The 19,009-nt window shown below is 49.2% G+C and overlaps 1 protein-coding gene across 1 annotated transcript in view; it reads left to right on the forward strand.

The window, feature by feature from the left end:
* Positions 1–19,009, forward strand: part of MYO1D (myosin ID) — a gene marked incomplete at both ends in the record, with an annotated part of 145,280 nt that overhangs the window by 83,449 nt on the left and 42,822 nt on the right. The window contains 4 exons of the mRNA XM_080360011.1: positions 820–964; positions 1,557–1,661; positions 12,927–13,040; positions 18,102–18,256. Coding sequence (XP_080216137.1) covers positions 820–964; positions 1,557–1,661; positions 12,927–13,040; positions 18,102–18,256 — 519 coding nt within the window. The remainder of the gene's footprint in view (positions 1–819; positions 965–1,556; positions 1,662–12,926; positions 13,041–18,101; positions 18,257–19,009) is intronic.

The raw sequence follows: 19,009 nt of genomic DNA on the forward strand, positions 1-19,009 counted from the left end.
ATTCCAATTTGAGAAATGATGCATTCTGGAAGTCACAGAACAAGGGAAATGTTGGCTGGCTGGAGCCCCTGGAGATCTCCAGCCCATCTGCTGATGGGGTTTATCACCCGCACCAGATCGTCAGCCTTGGGTTTATCCCCAGCTGGCTCTTGCAAACCACCCACACCCAGTCTGGGTAGAGAGCTCTGCTCTCAGAACAAGCTCTGTTATCATACCAACAACATTTTAGTTACTAAAAGACTTTTCATAGCATTAATCCTGGAGACCTGGAGTTGCTGCTGAAGGCTGGAGTGTGGGATACCCTGCCCTGTTTCATGTTGTAGTTGGGTAGGTTTTAATTGTAGGGCCAAATTCAGCTGTTAAAGGAGAATGATGTTGCAAATGAGCCAAAAAAATGGGCTTGCAAAGACTTTATTACAAACAGGTGTGTCAGTAGTTGACTTGTGGATGTGGGATGGGGAGTACACCAGCCTCATTTGTTAGGACGTAGAGATGATATGTGAGTTTAAAATGTGAACGGCTGGTTCCAGCTTTGGGAATGCAATAAAAAAGATAAAAGGGTGGTAAAATACTGGCCCAGGTTGGCCAGAGAGGTGGTGGATGAACCATCCCTGGGGACATCCCAGGCCAGGCTGGACGGGGCTCTGAGCACCCTGAGCTGGTGAAGATGTCCCTGCTCATGAAGGTCGAAGGTCCCTTCAACCCCAACCATCCTGTGATTCTATGATTCAATGGAAGGATTTCTCTGCTGACCCGGCAGAATTAGCCCTCGTGGCGCACGGTGCAGCCTGTGGGACTGATCCAGGTGTTTTGCGGCAGGTGGCGGGCAGGTGAGCTCATCCGCAGTGTCCCACCGGAGCTCCTCCCTCAGCTGAGGGCCAAGGTCGCCGCCATGGAGGTGCTGAAGGGTCACCGAGCCGACATCGGCCTGCAGAGAGCCTGGCAGGGGAATTACATCGCGCTGGTGAGTACGAGTGGGGCGATGGATGCTGTGCCTGGGGCTCAGGATGCGAAAAGGGTGGAGGTTTGAACAATTGGCTCTTGGTTTCCTGGGAAGGAGAAGCACTTTGACATTTTTTCTCTAGATGGGTTTAGAGGGCTTCGGAGTCTTTGAGTTCTGCTGCACCAGGAGTGACTTTTTGAATACTAAGCCTGGCTTGAGCATCACAAGCAGCATTAAAAGATAACGAGTGACGCCATCGGCTCGCTCTTCAAATGGCCAGCGCTGGAAAAGAAGGCAACATACACCTCCAATCCCGGCCACAATGCGATGTTAAGAAATAGCATCAAATGAAAAGGAACAAAGAAATCCTCTCTGGGCAAATCGCATCGCTTCCTTTCACTCCGTCCTTCCTTTAAGCATTTTGTTTTGTTAAGGTTTGTTTTTTTGGGCAGAAAGCGCATAAAGCTCCAAATGCCACTCTTTGGGGAGGCAGAGAGCGGAGGAGGCGTCCGGTGGCAGCGGTGCGGCCGCAGCCCTCCCCGGCCGCCCTGACGCCGGCGACGGCTTTTTTCAGCCATCGGGAAGAGTTACGTGCCTGTTTTTGCTCTTGCAGAAGCCAGATCACCCTCAGACCGCCGGCTCTTTCACCCCTGTCGCCAACGAGCTGAAACGCAAAGACAAATACATGAACGTTCTCTTCGCCTGTCACGTCCGCAAGGTAACGCGCGCGGTCCTGCTGGCGGGGAGATGGTTGGTGGCCACGGTGGGATTTGGGGAAGCCCAGGGTAAGGAGGTGGTGCTGGCGATGCTGTGACAGGCAGCAGGTCACCGCCGTCCTCTCTTAAATGGAATAGGTGATCTTTTGATGGATCCGTAACTCTCTTGCACTAAGGGGCATTTGATTTGAGTGGCTCCTGTCGCTCCAGAAGCATCAATAAATTCACTTGATTTTTTTCTCTTAAATTGGTTGGAAAGTTTAAAAAAATACATAGAAAAATACGCTTGCTTAATTCTTTGTGGGTAGTTCATAATGATCTAAATTATTCTGGTTGTAAATGTCTGTCAGGAGAGGATATTTTGAATCTTACCAAGTCAACAGACTAAACCAGTTGCAATGGGAGGCCAGGGCTGCCGAGGTTCAAGTGTTTCTAAGAATATTCTTTGTATGTTCTTTATATTATATGTTCTTTGTATGTTCTTTTTATTTCTAAAATGTGCTATTGCAGCCAGTCCCCACTTGCCAGAAGTGGAGCACATACATGATTCTGGTTTATGGTTCTGCAAATGTTCCATTGAACAGGAACAACAACAGGAATGGGTGAATATTGGTTTATATTGTTGGCATTAAAGGAGGATCGGGGCGAGGTTGGACCCAACCTCCTCTTGACAATTGTGCAGCCTGGAACCTCCGTTAGGGAGCAAGAAATGCAGGAGAATTCCACTCACTCTGGGCTGAAAGCAAAATGATTCTTCTGATTCATTTAATGAAATATTTCAAAGTTGTTGCCGTTTCTGGCTAAACTGGGATAATTACAACAATACAACATTCGGTTCTTCAAGGTGTGATGATGGGGTTGTTGGTTTGGGTGGGGATGGAATGACAGCAAGGGGAATTACCTGGGCAGTATGTGTATTACATATATACATATATCTATATATAAACACCTGATGGGGGAGTTCGATTTTTCTTGCTCTTACGCAACTTTTAAGCTTTTAAATCCTTCTGTTTCTCCCGCTGGCTCCTGATGAAGCTTCGAAGGGCGATCTGTGCAAGGGTAGGGAGATGTAACAAGGTGGGTGGATGATGGCAGAGCGGTGGATGTGGTCACCTTGACTTCAGTAAAGCCTTTGACACAGTCTCCCACAGCATCCTCACAGCTGAACTGAGGAGGTGTGGTCTGGACAATAGAGTAGTGAGGTGGGTTGCAAACTGGCTTAAGGAGAGAAGCCAGAGAGTGGTAGTCACTGGTGGGGAGTCTAGTTGGAGGCCAGTATCCAGTGCAGTGCCTCAGGGGGCAGTGCTGGGGCCAATATTATTCAATATATTCGTTAACGATTTAGACGAGGGAATAGAGTGACTGTCAGCAAGTTTGCTGGTGACACCAAGGTGGGGGGAGTGGCTGACACTGGAAGCTGTGCTGCCATCAGAGACCTGGACAGGCTGGAGAGCTGAGCGGGGAATAACCTGATGAAATTTAACAAGGGCAAGTGTAGAGTCTTGAATCTGGGCAGGAACAACCCCAGGTTCCAGTATAGGTTGGGAAATTACATATTAGAGAGCAGTGTAGGAGAAAGGGACCTGAGGGTCCTGGGGACAGCAGGGTGACCATGAGCCAGCACTGGGCCCTTGTGGCCAGGAAGCCAATGGGACCTGGGGTGGGTTAGAAGGGGGTGGTCAGTAGGTCAGAGAGGTTCTCCTGCCCCTCTGCTCTGCCCTGGGGAGACCACACCTGGAATCTTGTGTCCAGCTGTGGCCCCTCAGTTCCAGCAGGACAGGGAACTGCTGCAGAGGGTCCAGCGTAGGGCAATGAAGATGATTAAGAGAGTGGAGCATCTCCCTTATAAGGAAAGATTGAGGGAGCTGGGGCTCTTTAGTTTGGAGAAGAGGAGACTGAGGGGTGACCTTATTAATGTTTATAAATATATAAAGGGTGAGTGCCACGAGGATGGAGCCAGGCTCTTCTCGGTGGCAAACAATGATAGGACAAGGGGTAATGGGATCAAGCTGGAACACAGGAGGTTCCACTTAAATTTGAGAAAAAACTTCTTCTCAATAAGGGTGGCAGAGCCTGGCCCAGGCTGCCCAGGGGGGTTGTGGAGTCTCCTTCTGTGCAGACATTCCAACCCGCCTGGACACCTTCCTGTGTAACCTCATCTGGGTGTTCCTGCTCCATGGGGGGATTGCACTGGATGAGCTTTTGAGGTCCCTTCCAATCCCAAACATACTGTGATACTGTGAGATGAGATTTCCAAAGGGCAGATGCGCTCCTGGTGCTGGTGGGTGCTGGGCAGCCCGGAGCTCCTCCCTCAGCACGTGTCTGAGCGGTTCTTCTTGTTCCTGTTCGTCCTTTTTGCTGGAAATCTCCATTTCCTGCTGGGGTTTGTTGCGCTGGTGTCCCAGCACCTCAGTAATAAAAGCAGGCGGGAGATGGGCAGATGTTACCTGTTAGAAACTGGATTTCTTCCTCAGCCTCAACCATTCCTTTTGGTGCTTTCAGAAGGGAGGGAAGTTTTAGCTTAACAGGAATACTGAGAAAAAGCAGCTCAACTGAAAGCAGAAAATACAGAAAAGACAAAGATTTGACATTCCAAGATTTACCGTTTCACTTCCCAGCCAGTGCATTTATTTGGGTAGTTTCTTGTGCCTTAAATCTGAACATTGGATTTGCAGACAAAGCGAAAACTCATGCGGAGCATGTAAGCGACTGTTGAGGGTTTAGATTGCAGGGTGACAATAAAACCGTGGCAGGTGTATTGTTAACCCCCCTTCCCACTCAGCACAGGCGATCGGGAGGGAAAGAAGGACAGAGAGAAGAGAGTTGGAAACATTAACAGTGTTTTACTAATGCTACTGATAAAAATAGAGAAAATAATACAAAATCTACAAAACCAATCTGGAAAGTCTCAGCAACTGCAGAGCCGGCAGCCGAAGTCCTGGACTGGACTCTGCAGCCAAGCGGAGCTGGATTCAGTCTGTCACTGGCCTCAGTTCACGGGGACGACTCGCAAGTTCCTCTCCTAATGTCGCCGTAAGGAAAAGGGAATAAAAAGGGACGAGATCCACGTGATCTCCCACTTTATATGAAGTATTCACGTGAATGGGATGTTATACACCGTTGGTCAGTTGCTTGGTCACCTATTTCTCATTGCCCCGATGTCCATCCATGCTTATCAATAACCTCACATCCCATTGCTATGTTACCAAAACATGCATCTGGTTCTCCAGGAAAATGCAACTCATATGAAGCTTGAGCTGACAGGCAAATTCACTAAAAGAGAAACTTGTCCTTAACAAAACCAGGACAGCGACTCTGGCCTTTAACTCTTCCCATGAAACCATTTCTATCCTAAGCTGTCTTTATAAAATGGTGTTTCTTTTGTCAGAAATACAAGCTCTAGCATTCTGCCTCTTACCCAAATCTCCTGCAGCCTGAGGTCAGCCTGCGGTGCTGTGCACGGGGGGAATTTCTTCCACCGCTTCATTCTTCCTTTTTCAAATAACAGCATTTCTTCCTTGTAGCCTTATCCTGCTTTCGCTTCCCCATATCATACCGCGTGTGATTTACACGAGGGCGGCACTTGGTGCGTAAAAGTCGCCTGGGCGCCAGGAGCGCTGGAAAGGCAGCGCCTGCCACCGCAGGGAGCTTTGTCAGAGGTTTAGTGCTAAACCCGGCTTGTTGCGGGTTTGCAAATTGGCTGTTACCCTTTGTTTCACAGCTGAAATTTAGTGCGTGCGAAGCTTTAGTGGGGGGCTGAAGAGTGAGTTATAGAAGTGAAAACGGAATTGATTACAAGGTGATTTTGTTGCTTCCCTTGAATGACACTCTTGAACAAAGTGTCGGCCCGCAGGATGAGGTTGCTGAAGTTCATTCGTGGTATATTCTCATTATTGAGCTTAGCTGAGGTTCTTGCTGGTCCCTGGGTCGCGCAGGAAGGTGTTTCTGGTAATGAGAGAGCACAGTGAGGTGAACGTTGGATTTCTGGAGCAGCATCAAACTCCTTTGGGGCCCTTGGGAAGGCACCGAATCCTCACACAGCCTGCAGAGCAGTTCTGGGCTCTCACCAGCAACATTAGCTGCCTTTTCTTTAACATTTCCAGATAATTACAGTCTAATAAGCTGCTTTCTTGGAAAAAGAAAGCGGGTCCAGGGAAGAGCAACAAGACTGGGGAAGGGACTTGAACACGAGCCCTATGGGGAGAGGCTGAGGGAGCTGGGCTTGTTCAGTCTGGAGAAGAGGAGGCTCAGAGCTGAGCTCAGCACTCTCTAGAACTACCTGAAGGGCAGTTGTAGCCAGGTGGGGATTGGGCTCTTCTCCCAGGCATCAGCAATAGGACAAGGGGCCATGGGCTTCAACTCTGCCAGGGGAAACTGAGGCTGGAGATTAGGAATCAATTCTGTGCAGAGAGAGTGGTCAGGCATTGGAATGGCTGCCCAGGGAGGTGCTGGACTCACCGACCCTGGAGGTTGTTAAACTGAGATTGGACATGGCACTTAGTGCCATGATCTAGTGAATGGACTGGAGTTGGACCAAGGGTTGGACTGGATGAGCTCTGAGGACTTTTCCAACTCGGTCCATTCTGTGATTCTGTGAAACCAACCTGCCCTTACCAATTTGTAGCAAATAAGATCTAAGTGTTTTTTCAGCGAACGAAGAGGTTTTGTGCGTTCTCTTGGTAACTGTGTGTTCCGATGATGCGTCAAGCGCGTCAGGCCCGTGTGTCTGAAACAGATGTGACGCATTCTTTTGTTTTAATTGCTAATTTGCTATCAAAAATAAAAGCCCATTGGATTTTGGGAAGGGGCCCAACAGGCCTGTGAGGGCACGGCCATGGTGAGAATAACCCAAGCCTTCCCCAACAAGGACACGACACTGAAAATGGAGAGAAGAGCGCGGCCCCGCTTCACGTGCAGACCCGATCTAGTGCAGACCCATGGTCTAGTCAATGGACTGGAGTTGGACCAAGGGTTGGACTTGATGATCTCTGAGGGCTTTTCCAACGCAGTCAATTCTGTGATTCTGTGAAAAAGGACAGTCCTGGGCAACTTGAATAAACCCAGGTTAAGCCTGAAGTTGATATATTTAAAAATATTCATGTACAGAACATATCTTATGGCCTGTAAGATATTTGCTAACTGTTAATTTATTTTGAGATGGTTTTTTTTAGCTGCTGATTGACGTTATTCCAGTGAGGTCAAGGCAGTCAATACCAACTCTCTGGGAGCATCGGTCACTGCTGGGGGAGTTTTCTAGAGCTTGAGCACGTGGGGTTGGAATTCAACAGCTTGAGATGAATAATAATGGGTGAGAATGTTTGGCCCGAAGCTTGTGGAGCTCTTTTTATAGCAGGTTGTGAAGAGGCTTTGAAGCGTCGCTGATGGGAGGCGCACGCGCTTGCTTTCCCGCAGCGGCTATAGGTAGAACCAGGTCGCTTCTGCCTATGGAAAAATGACGTGGTTTTTTTTCCGAGCGTTGCAACACTCTTTGTTTTTTCAAAGGAAATTTTCAGGTTCTTTGCCTTGGGAAACCGAATGCATATTTCATGGCGACCACTAGATTTTGTTGTATCACCTTGGAAACAAGTTTCCTCTTCTCTTTTTTGTAGAATAAAGCTTTTCTTCCCACTTTCTCCCTTGTGGCATCAAACTCCCTTGAGAGAAGAACCATCTCTTCCCAATGCCCTGCGGTGCCCGCAGGCCCCTGCAAAGCTCATTTGGAGGTTGATCTGCTATAGGATACACTTCTATTTCTCCCCATATGCCGGTGGGGAGGCTAAATTAAGACCGATTTCCATTCGGATCAACAAAGATATAAATAAAAACGCCCAGAAGGTGCAGAGAACACAATGCTGGGAAAGGCTGTTCTCCGGGAGGCTCGGAGCTGGAGCTGAGAACAGACGGGCTGTCTCTACTCCTACAAAATCAAAAGATTAGTGGCATTTGCAATGGTGCTGGCGTTTGCCTGAGTCTCTTCTGTGCGTGCTTCCCAACGTGACAGTTTACTTATAAAAACACAGCACGTTTTATTTCCATAAAGATGCTGTAGGTGCACGAGACACCTGGAGCAAAGCGATCGCTTGGGAAGAGCTGAAAAGGCCACGAGTTCCTGGGCAGTGAGAATTTGCTTCTCGAGTGAGAGAATCATAGAATCATGAATTGTTTGGGTCGAAGGGACCTTTGGTTGTCACCCAGTGCCCCCCTGCCATGAGCAGGGACATCTTCACCAGCTCAGGTTGCTGAGAGCCCCATCCAGCCTGGCCTGGGATGTCTCCAGGGATGGTTCAGCCACCACCATTTGTGTCTCTAGCCAAATGTATTGTTCAGTGCAAACACGAAAGGCGGTGGGTAACTGCAAGAAAGACGTAGGATTTAAAATATGCCTGTAGAACTACTGTGCTTTGATATTGTCTTGCAAACACTGGGCATGTTCCCCATCCCCGTTGTCTGGGCCACGGCCGCTGGACTTTGTGCAGTGTGGTGGCCCTGGTCACAAGCTCAGTGAGCTCTGCGCCCTTGGTCACCAAGGCCTCCGTGCTGGAGGTGGATGAGAGATCGGCAACAACCTGGCTGTGTGCTCATTGATTGTCCCCTGGGCTGCATCCTCAGTCCCGTGGGCGGCAGGTTTGGGGGGATCCTGCCCCTCTGCCCCACTCTGGTGTGACCCCCCTGCAGTGCTGGTCCAGCTCTGGGTCCTCAGCACAGGACACACATGGAGCTGCTGGAGAGGGGCCAGAGGAGCCACAGGAATGACCCGAGGCTGGAACAGCTCTGCTGGGGGACAGGGGAGAGAGTTGGGGTGTTCAGCTGAGAAGAGAAGCTCCAGGGAGACCTTAGTGCGGCCTTTCCGGACTTAAAAGGGGCTGATTGGAAAGATGGGGACAGACTTTTGAGCAGGGCCTGTTGTGATAGGACAAGGGGTGATGGTTTGAAACTAAAGGAGGGAGATTCAGGCTGGACATGAGGAAGGAATTGTTGCCCTGAGGGTGGTGAGAGCCTGGCCCAGGTTGGCCAGAGAGGTGGTGGCTGAACCATCCTGGAGACATCCCAGGCCAGGCTGGACGGGGCTCTGAGCAACCTGAGCTGGTGCAGATGTCCCTGTCATGGCAGGGGGGGCACTGGGGAGCTGGGAACATCCCTTCAACACAAAACATTCCACGATTCTATGGACGAGAGGGAGGACATTGTGACGGCAGCAACAAGCAGAATCATGTCAGTGAACAGATGCTGATGTCCAACTCTTTAAAAAAAAAAAAGATAAACCAAAAAGTCGTGTTTGGGAACTGTAGCCACACAGCATCAGGTGTGAGGTCTGTGAGGAGCACATCCCAGCCTGCCAGGCTGGAGAAGCCTTTGCTGAAGCTCCCGAGACACGGCCCAGTTACATCCGAGGAGCCTGTGCTGTCTGCTCACACAGCAGCTGACACTCCTGACCTGCTTTCTCTGGGCCATTCAGTGTTTCATAGCCTTTATTTTTTTTCTCCCATTCATCTCCTTCCTAAAATAATCCCAGTTATTCAGCATCTCTTCCTGTGAGGTTTTCCAGGCCCTCCGTCGTGTTCTTCACCTTCTCTGAACCATTAGAGTCTCCTCCATGTTCACCGTACTGGTGTTTCACACCCTATTCCAGGTGAGCCCGTGGCACCCAGGACTTTATTCCCGGTGTGTTTGTGCCCAGATCTATGCAGAGCTGTCAGAATCAACTTCAGTGACTTTTTCAGAGTGGTGCTGTTAATTTAAAGCTGTCATGTAGCTCCCCAATTTGCATTTATTGCCTCGATCAGCTCTGAACTTTGCCGCTCCGCCGCCTGTTGACTGAGAATATTGAAGTTCTCTGGTTGTCTCCTGACGTCGCCTCGGAAAATCCTATTTACATTCATCCTCCTCATCACGTCTCACCCTTGTCTGCCCTTCGCGATTGATTAATAAATGTCGCTGTGACTGTGTTACACCGACAACTCCGGTTTGGCCTTGATGAAAAACGTAATAGTTTCTACTTCGTGTGCTACTTTCTCACTTGATTTTCACTAAATTTCACATCTTGCCTGGTGACTATTTAGTACCCGGGCTCCTGGGGCATCTCAAAGGGTAGATGACATCAATGTTCTCCTTTGGTGGAGTGTTTTCTGGATAAATTAAGCACAATGTTAATGAGACGTGTGTTTCCTCTGTGAAAATCCTACTAGAGGCCTGGAAGAATATTTGTGATGAGCTGCGACGGTTGTGTAAATGATCGGTGTTTAAAAAGATGTGAATAAAGCCATGATCGCAGGGTAGGAAACACTGCTCTGGAGAGAATATAATGTTAATTCCTGCCATAACGTGATCCTCTCACTTCTATTTCTCTAAACAATCACACTAATTCCATAATGTGTGGAACAGTGATTTATTATCTTCAGTCTTTCTGGATCTTCCCCGGATCAGATGGTACCGTGAAGGTACAACATCTAGTATCTCGTATCCTTTGAATGAGGACGTTTTTAATAAACAGTTGCATATTTTTAGTGATTTTCCAGAGGTGCTTTTGTGGCATTTGACAACGGTATTGGTGATTTAATGTGGCAGGCACTGGAGGGTTGTGGTCACTGGAGACCAGATTGGTGGCCAAAAATAGACCTGAACTCACAACTTCACAATACCTGGAATTAAGGACAATTATATAATTGTATGGCCGCTATACATGACTTGCTGCTGGGCTGTCTGTTGCTTTGCATCATTAACTGGTGCTTAAATAATCTGTTCTCCCATTGCTCTGACTACATAGAAACGTGATGTACGAACTGCAACCGGATACTGGAGCTGGCGCTGGGTCCGTGGTACCTGCTCAGGGCTTCCCATGTCGCCATCTTCCAACAATTGATTTTTACCGCAGCAGAACTGTTACATAGGCTTGGTATTTGGGAAAAAAGAAAATATAAAGTATGCTTAAGATTGTTCTGTGAGGGTTTCATATATATACATGGATAATCTCTGCGGCTGTTGACTGCCAGGGAGATTACAGGTGATAACATAGTGCTTTGCCGCAGCAGGCAATTAATGGTTGTTCGTTGAATTATGGCGTGCATCTCTAATTAGTCTTCAATTTACAACGGCAGAGCCCGGTGGCAGCGCGAAGGTTTGAAGATATTAATGTTTCCCAGTGGTGACACTAAGTTTTGCACATCGGAGCGCTAGGAACTGTCGGAACACTTCAGAGTCTGTTTTCTTATGTGTATGGGCTGGTGGAATCTCGGGGTGATTGAGGTGGGAAGGGACCTCTAGACCATTTGGAGATTAAAACACATTTGGCACTTTTTGGAAGCCACTCTTAAAGTTGTGTGAAGTGCACGTTGATTTTCTTAGTTGTAGGTACCTTACAGGAGTCGATTGGGAATCAATAGACTGGAGGGCAGATTCCAAACCACCTGAGAACCGTACAAACATTTAATGAAAAAATACAAAGCAAAACAACTAAAAGTCTCACTCAGTGGCCAGTTAAGCTCTGGTACTTTCTTGTTTGCTCCGGAATGCTGGAGCTCTGCTCTCTGTGTTCACACAACAGCCCCAGACAGCACAGCTGGGCAACCAGCTCCTGTTCAAAGCGTTTCTTTTGAGCTGGAGCTATACCAGTGATCCTTTGACATCCTCGCCTTGAATACCGTGTCCTTAACAGAGCACCAAGTCGAGTTAAAATGAGCTCAGCGATGTCGACCTCTATAGAAAATCTGCTGCTCACAGTATGGGGCTGGCAGGGCTGAACCGAGCTCGGAACTTACTGCTGCTCGGCAGAACCGGCCTGTTTTCTTCCTCCATTTATCACTGCCCAGGGCTTCACCCTTTTTCCCTTGCAGTGGCTCTGATGCTTTTTGTGTCCTTCCCTTGCCAAGTTCATGAAAAGGGCAAATTTTCGTCAGATTAGTGAGTTAGGCTGCACAACAACCCCATGGCTGGAAAGTGCCCGGCACAAAAGGCCCTGGGGGTGTTGGTGAGAGCGGCTGAACATAAGCCAGCATGTGCCCAGGTGGCCAAGAGGCCGCAGGATCCTGGCTGGTACCAGCACTGGTGTGGCCAGCAGGCCCAGGGCAGCGACCGTCCCTGTGCTGGGACCTGGGGAGGCCAAACCGCCAATGCTGGGGCAGTTCTGGGCCCCTCAGCTCAGGGCTCAAAACGGCGGCACCAGAATCACCTCAGGGTTCAAAACGGCGGCCCCAGGGGTGCTGAGATCACCTCAGTGCACAAAATGGTGGCACCGAAATCAGCTGAGGGCTCAAGAAAGACCTTGAGGTGCTGGAGCGAGTGGAGAGAAGGGAACGGAGCTGGTGAGGGGCTGGAGCACAAGTGTGATGGAGCGGCTGAGGGACCTGGGGGGTTCAGCTGGAGAACAGGAGCTGAGGGGAGACCTTCTGATCTCTGAGCTGCCTGAAAGGAGCTTGGAGCCAGGGGGGTCGGGCTCTGCTCCCCAGGAACAAGCGCCAGGAGCAGAGGAAACGGCCTCAAGTTGCACCAGGGGAGGTTGAGGTTGGATCTGGGAACAATTTCTTCCCCAAAGGGCTATGGGGCATTGGAACAGGCTGCCCAGGGCAGTGCTGGAGTCACCAGCCCTGGAGGGCTGGACAGACGGACATGAGGTTCTCAGGACATGGGGCAGTGCCAGGGGTGGGGAATGGTTGGACTCGATGATCTTGAGGGTCTTTTCCAACCAAAACAATCCTGTGATAGTCTGAGCACCACTTCCTGGGCAAATTACTGACATCTGTCCAAAGCACGGATGGTTTAAAAGGGAGAAATGGGACCCGCTCAAATTTAGGATAGGCCAAAGCATCTACTTCCAAACACCTCTGGTCTGGACTGTCCCAGACCCTGGTCGCACCCTGTTTGGGGCAGGGACTCTGCATCGTGCTTTTGGGGTGAAAAAGGCACATATATCATGTAGGAACGACAGCCGTGGGCCTGGGCTCGGTGTCTGCCAGGGGACAGGGGCGCAGGTTGAATGTTTTTAGGGGAAACCATCAGTCCTTCATTTGGGTGAGACCGTGGGCTTCCCCAGGTTGCCCAGGCCAATTTTGGGAATGTTGCTCCCCCAAAACTCTGCGTTTCTCTATTTATAACACGGGATTGCAGAGTCCATCTTCCCTTTTCACTATTTCAAGACCTGTGGAGAAAACCTGTTTCAGAGCCATGCAAGTTGTGTGCATTTACTTTATGAGTTTTACATATTCACCAGGGCAGAGTTTTATTCTGCGTGTTCTTGCAGCGATGAATGAGGCTGAATATTTGCTTCTTTCCAGGTGAATCGCTTTAATAAGGTGGAGGACAGAGCAATCTTCATCACCGATCGACACCTTTATAAGATGGACCCTATGAAGCAGTACAAGGTGATGAAGACCATCCCCCTCTATAACGTAAGTACAAGGACCAGAGAATCTCATCTCAGGCTCTCGTAGTCATGGGCAGCGCATCTACTCTTTGGCTCCATTTTCACACCCATAAACTGGAAAAAGACCTCGGTTTACAGTTTTTAATATATTTAATATCTATAAAACGGTTATAGTGCAATTATCTACAACACTGATGCAGCACGGTAGCTTTTAATTCCACTGCATAAAATAAAAGCTAAAGCTCAGGCTGCTTATCGCACTTTCTTCTGCTCATTCTTCTATTTGGTTTTTTATTTGCAAGATCTTGGCCCCATAATGAGGGGGCAGCATTTCACAGCAGCTTATTTAGACAATTTCTGTGTCTCTGGGGGTTTGTTTGATCCTTCCTGTCGTGTTCAGATTGTTTTTTATGTTTATTCATGTTTAATGTAAATCTTATCAAAGCTAAATTCAGAATTACGGTGAGGTAGCTGGCCTTGGGGGTAGCAGAGTTTGGCTGCCGGTGACAAAGCAGCAAATTAGCACTGGGAGGAAGGAGCAAGAAAACCTCATTTTAGCTCCTCAGCATCCTGAAGCGTGGATTGGACTGCTTGTTTGTTTTCCTCAGCCTGAGGTAACACTACCAGAGTTATCTTAAACCTCCAGAACCTGGCTGAGTTGCTTGGAAATGAATTTGTTGGGACGTTTGCATTTGGAGAAATAATAAATCCGATGGCCTCGTATTGCTAAAAGAGGAGAGACGCGATTAGGGTTAACGGTAAAATCTAATCTGTGTGTGTAGAGTGAGTGATTAGCTCAGATTCCATCTGCAATATTGGGTTTAGAGCTCCTTTTCTAACCTTGGTGCTGGTCACCCACCCACCCAGACTGTGCACCCACCACCGTGGGTGGAATAACACACTCATACCCCAAAATGAGCATTTGCTGTAGCAAAGCGATGTCTCCACAAGAGCATCTCTCGTTTGGGAAAGACGTGGGTGCCTGGGAGCGAGTGGCTGCAGGTCCTTTCACAGAATCCCAGAGTGTCAGGGGTTGGAAGGGCCCTGGAAAGCTCATCCAGTGCAATCCCCCCATGGAGCAGGAACACCCAGATGAGGTTACACAGGAAGGTGTCCAGGCGGGTTGGAATGTCTGCACAGAAGGAGACTCCACAACCCCCTGGGCAGCCTGGGCCAGGCTCTGCCACCCTCACCACGAACAAGTTGCTTCTCATCTTTCAGTGGAACCTCCTGTGTTCCAGTTTGCACCCATTGCCCCTTGTCCTGTCCCTGGTTGTCACCAGCAGAGCCTGGCTCCATCCTCCTGACACTGCCCCTTTCCATCTTGATCCCCAGGAATGAGTCCCCCCTCAGTGTCCTCTTGTCCAGCTCCAGAGCCCCAGCTCCCTCAGCCTTTCCTCACACGGGAGATGCTCCACTCCCTGCAGCATCTTGGTGGCTGCGCTGGACTCTCTGCAGCAGTTCCCTGTCCTGCTGGAACTGAGGGGCCACAACTGGACACAAGATTCCAGGTGTGGTCTCCCCAGGGCAGAGCAGAGGGGCAGGAGAACCTCTCTGACCTACTGACCACCCCCTTCTAACCCACTCCAGGTCCCATTGGCTTCGTGGCCACAAGGGCCCAGTGCTGGCTCATGGTCACCCTGCTGTCCCCAGGACCCTCAGTCCTAGGTGTTCTGGGTCTTTTCCCTCGGTCTGTGTTCTGTTCTACCAACATTCACTCTTCATTGTGCAAAATGAAATTGTCAGCAGATTCCGCCGCTGAATGGCTGACTCCTGCTTGTGCAACCCAACTTGTGCAAACACACAGACACTCTTACACACAGTGTTTTTTCTACATGGGTGCTTATTTTTTAAGTATCGAGGTGAACTCAGCTGAACAAGGTAGAATTTTGCCCTTCGAATTTGCTCACTATTTGTTTTCTGCACTCTTACCTTATACAAAATGGTCAGGCCGCTGCAGTTCACCGACTGCATTCGGAACTACAGGTAAATCTGTATTTATCGCCGCTTTAGAAAAACATGTGTCGGTATAAATTTCTGTTGGTATAAATCAGATTTATTTGTAGATCTGCAATTGTTCCCTTTGGCAACCTACCACAGTTTCCTGACCAAACAGATCCCTTGGTCTGAGTCACTGTGAAGTGATGCTGGAATGTGGCACAGGAGGGCTGGCTCCAAAAAACCCTTCACTGCCTCGTACAGATGCCGGAATAATATTCCAGAGTGGAAATGTGATGCGAACTCTCTTTGGTCAACACTGTAGTGATGGATTTCTGCTCTGTTGGCCACAGCATCTCCTCCTACCTGCCCCGTGGTCCTGGGGAACAGCAGCAAATCCGCATGTACACACTGGGGTGGCATCGTGGCGCTGGGACACGCTCACTGATCCTGATTTACTGCTCTGTGCCGCGGGGAGAGAGTGCAGAAATTCATCGGGTTCATACAAAGCGCATGAAATATTTGTATTGCTTTTGCCAGGATTTGGTAAATTGAAACTTTAACGCTCTAATGCAGTTGGTTTTTTTTTACCTTTTGTAGTTATGTTTTATATTTGTGTCTGAATGACCTGAATACGTGTTGTGAGCTGCCTTGCATCTCTCTCTCGTTTTTCTGCACACCCGGTCCCTTCTTTGGGTGGAAAACCCGTCACAGTGCAGCAGGAGATGTGTAAATCCCCAATTAGCGATGCGGACATTCCCTTTCGGGGAAAGAACAATCGCTTGAACTGATAACAAAGATCTTAAAGAAGCAAATGGCTAATAATTACCCCAGCTATGATATATATCAGCATATCAAACATTTCCTACTAGGATGCGCGTTCACTGGGGAGGACAGATTGTCCTGGTGCGGGAAGGTGACCCCGACAGAACCGGGAGCTCGGCGGCTGCCGCGGCGTTTCGGCAGCACCGCAGGGCCGGGGTTTCCATGGCGATGCCGTGGGAGACACTCAGCTCGTGTCTGTACCACCGGCAACTTGTTTGCAGCCACAGCAATCGCGCTGCAGTTCCCCATCTCCTTTAGCTGCGTTGGCGGGGAGATGTTTGAAGCTCATGGCTCAGGCTCCGCGTTCGAATGCCCAAATTTTGTGCAAATGGTGACAAAGCAATAACTTGCCTTTCAACCCTATTTCCCCGTATTGAGATGCTGCTTTGGGGGTTTTCTGTGTGCGAGTGTCCTGGCAGCCGCCTCACGAGCATCAATATACAATTATCTCTTTGTTCTTAGCTGGAGAGAAAATAAATAGATAATGGCAGAAAGGAATGAAAAGGTGACTGAGCAGCAGGAAGAATCTTGCAACCACCTTTGATGAAGACAATGAAGCGTGTTCTATGGATGCTGGAGATCTTTAAGCAGAGCTAATATTAGTGTTTGTAAATACAGAGATAAGCGCATTTGCTGAAATAATTTGTGTTATATTTATTTGTTCAGAGAGGCTGACGGGGAGTGGTGAAATAGGAAAAATGTGAAGGGCTCTCAGACATCTAACATGCTGCTGTTGAATAATTAATGTTTAAATAGGCTTTTCAAATCCAGAGGTTTCAAGTTGTTCATCTTTCACACCCCGTGCACATTTAAAACCTTGATGGCCGTGGTCCCTGTGGTGCTATTGCGCTCACGGGATGTTATTTAAGCATGCAAATTAATTTTAAGAGACACCATAAACCCAGGCAGCTCTTAATGTCTGTGCTTGAAGTGTAGCTTGTTTTTAAAGTATTTCCTAACCTCAAAATAGCATGAGCGGTGGAGAATAAATGTGTTGGGCAACTGGTAGCAGGAGTTTTATTTTCATAGCACCGGTTTGTTGAATGGAATTGTCTCTTGCTCTGTGATTTGCAGCTTCTATTCTTCATCAAGATGTTCAGGCTTTTAGTGAAGTTAATTTTTGCGTTATCCGTGTGTTCCCAGCCTATGTGGTTGTTGGCCAGACTTGTGGTTAGTGTTGGTTTCCTTTGAAAGGCTGAAGAAGCAGGTTTGTGGTTCTGCCGCTGAGCGATGCGGTGTCACCAGAGTGAAGAATTGGGGACAGAGGGTTCAGCTGTCACAAACCCCCTCTTGGGGGTGGCTTGTGGTCCTGGCAAGGCCAAAGGACACCATGGTGACAGGGACAGGGCCGCTCCTGGCAAGAGCTGCTCCAGGTGAGCCCAGTCTAAGCAGTGACATTTCCTCACACCTTTGAGACCGCTGACACCCCAGAGGCTGCACTGCCATCCGGAGACCTGGGCACACCGGACTGGGCGAGAAGAACCTGATGAAGTCCAACAAGGGCCAGTGCAGGGTCCTACACCTGGGGAGGAACAACCCCCAGCACCAGCACAGGTTGGGGGACCTGCTGGGAGCAGCTCTGCAGAGGGACCTGGGAGTTCTGGTCAACAACAGGGTGACCGTGAGTCACCAATGTGCCCGTGTGGCCAAGAGGCCAATGGGACCTGGAGTGTGTGAGGAAGAGTGTGAGCAGCAGGTCAGGGAGGTGAATCCTCCCCCTCTGCTCTGCCCTGGGGAGGCCACATCTGCACAACTGGGGCCAGTGCTGGGCTCCCCAGGTTGAGAAGGACAAGGAACCACTGCAGAGAGTCCAGGGAGGGACACAAAGCTGAGAGGGATCTGCTCAATGGATCAATATCTCAGGGTGGGTGTCAGAGGAGGGACCAGACTCTGTTCAGTGGTGCCCAGCGCCAGGGTGAGGGGCAACGGGCACAGACTGAAACACAGGAGGCTCCATCTGGACACGAGGAGAAACTTCTTCCCTTTGCGGTGCCAGAGCCTGGCCCAGGCTGCCCAGAGCGGGTGTGGAGTCTCCTTCTCTGAGACATTCAAACCCCTGGGATCCTGTGTGATCTGCTCTGGGACCCTGCGTGAGCAGGGCTGGGGATCTACAGGGATCCTGCAACCCAGCCAGCCTGTGAGTCTGTGACTTCCCAAAAAACCCCCTTGGTTTCACCTCTTTTGACACATACTCAGAACCTGCACGTGGCCGTTGCCCAAGCTCTGTGGTAGAGGCAGAATTCGAGGAAAACACTCTCCTGGCGAGCAGCGAAGCTATGCCAACATATATTAATATAATGTTTTTCTTGCGTTCTCTTCGCAGCTGGTAGGATTGAGCGTCTCCAACGGGAAGGACCAGCTTGTGGTCTTCCACACGAAGGACAACAAGGACCTCATCGTCTGTCTGTGCAGCAAAGAGCCCTCGAGCGACAGCAGGATTGGGGAGCTGGTGGGAGTCCTGGCCAGTCACTTCAAGAGGTCAGTGCTGGGGATGGGTTGTGTTGAAAATTCAGTCTAACGTGCCAAATCCAAACCTTTCCAGAAGTCGTTTCAATGCCGGGCTTGAGCTTTATCTGTGTTACTTCACTGTATTACCAGGACGCCAAAACCACATGCAACACCACTTTATTTGCCCTTTCTATGCTCCCTCTATGTGTTTGGTTCTTGGGGACAAATATCACTGAAGATGCATTTTGAGTGCGTCGCAATATCTCCTTAATACAAACTCTACGTGTAAAATCAAGATACAGCTATTCCTTTCTCAAATTGCTCCGCCTGCTCCCAGTATCAGTCGACGATTTATTGCTTGAGCTGTGAAATATCATCTCTGTTCCTTGCAAATTGTCTCTCTTGTAAATCAACATGCAAATCGGTTTTGTTGGTGAACTGAGCACCTAAGGGGTTGTTCTGTATTGAGGTTCTTACAGCTGAACTAGCAATAATCACCTTTAAACTGTAGACCAAGTTCGGGACTGTCCAGAGAAGCATCAGGGTGGTGACTTTGCTGCAGACAGGCCCAAAAAAGAATTATAAGTCTGTAGAGAAATGGTGTATGGAGTGAACGGACCCTCAGAGCTGTTCCCTCTCTCCTATGGGACAGTTTCCCATTAACATTGAGCAGCTTCACATGCAGCGTTTTGCCGTTCACAGTATCGTGTTCCATTTCTGACCAACAAAGAGGCGGCTTTATAGGGAAATATTCATACAAGTGGCAGCACAACGGGAGCAAAT

Source organism: Nesoenas mayeri (assembly GCF_963082525.1).
Source record: "Nesoenas mayeri genome assembly, chromosome: 26".
Taxonomy (NCBI): domain Eukaryota; kingdom Metazoa; phylum Chordata; class Aves; order Columbiformes; family Columbidae; genus Nesoenas; species Nesoenas mayeri.